General features: G+C 58.2%; 1 protein-coding gene across 1 annotated transcript in view; it reads right to left on the reverse strand.

Annotated features, from left to right (window-relative positions):
* Nucleotides 1-244: 244 nt before the first annotated feature.
* The window catches only part of EMH_0090780 (uncharacterized protein), a gene marked incomplete at both ends in the record, with an annotated part of 2,147 nt that continues 1,884 nt past the window's right edge, over nt 245-507 (reverse strand). Inside the window, one exon of the mRNA XM_013501639.1 lies at nt 245-502. Within this exon, the coding sequence (XP_013357093.1) occupies nt 245-502 (258 nt within the window). The remainder of the gene's footprint in view (nt 503-507) is intronic.

Genomic DNA, 507 nt, shown 5'->3' on the forward strand with positions numbered 1-507 from the left:
AGCTGAGCGCTAGCTGGGTGTAGTTGCTGTTCGCTGCTGGCTAGCTACCCAGCTAGCTAGCTACCCCCCCAGCTAGCTAGCTATCTATCCAGCTAGCCAGCCAGCTAGCTAGCTAGCTACCCAGCTAGCCAGCCAGCTAGCTAGCTATCCGGCTACCTACCCAGCTACCTACCCAGCTATCCAGCTAGCTAGCTAGCTACCTATCCAGCTAGCTAGCTAGCTAGCTCTCTAGCTAGCTAGCTAGCTAGCTGGTTCTGGCCTGTATCCCGTGCCTAGCCGAAGCGATGACTTTGGTGATGAGGGGCTGTCTCCATAGGAGGTGCCTATACACCTCAGAATGCTGCACTGCTGTGGCGATGCAAATTGCTGCGTTGCGCTGCACCTGCTGCTGCTGCTCGAAGTCTAGAGCTTCTGCTGCTGCCTGCAGCAGAGGCACCAGCTGCTGCTCCTGCTGCTGCTGCTGCTGCTGCTGCTGCTGCTGCTGCTGCTGCTGCTGCTGCTGCTGCT

This window comes from Eimeria mitis, genomic scaffold, assembly GCF_000499745.2.
Source record: "Eimeria mitis Houghton genomic scaffold, Emh_scaff7246, whole genome shotgun sequence".
Lineage (NCBI taxonomy): Eukaryota > Apicomplexa > Conoidasida > Eucoccidiorida > Eimeriidae > Eimeria > Eimeria mitis.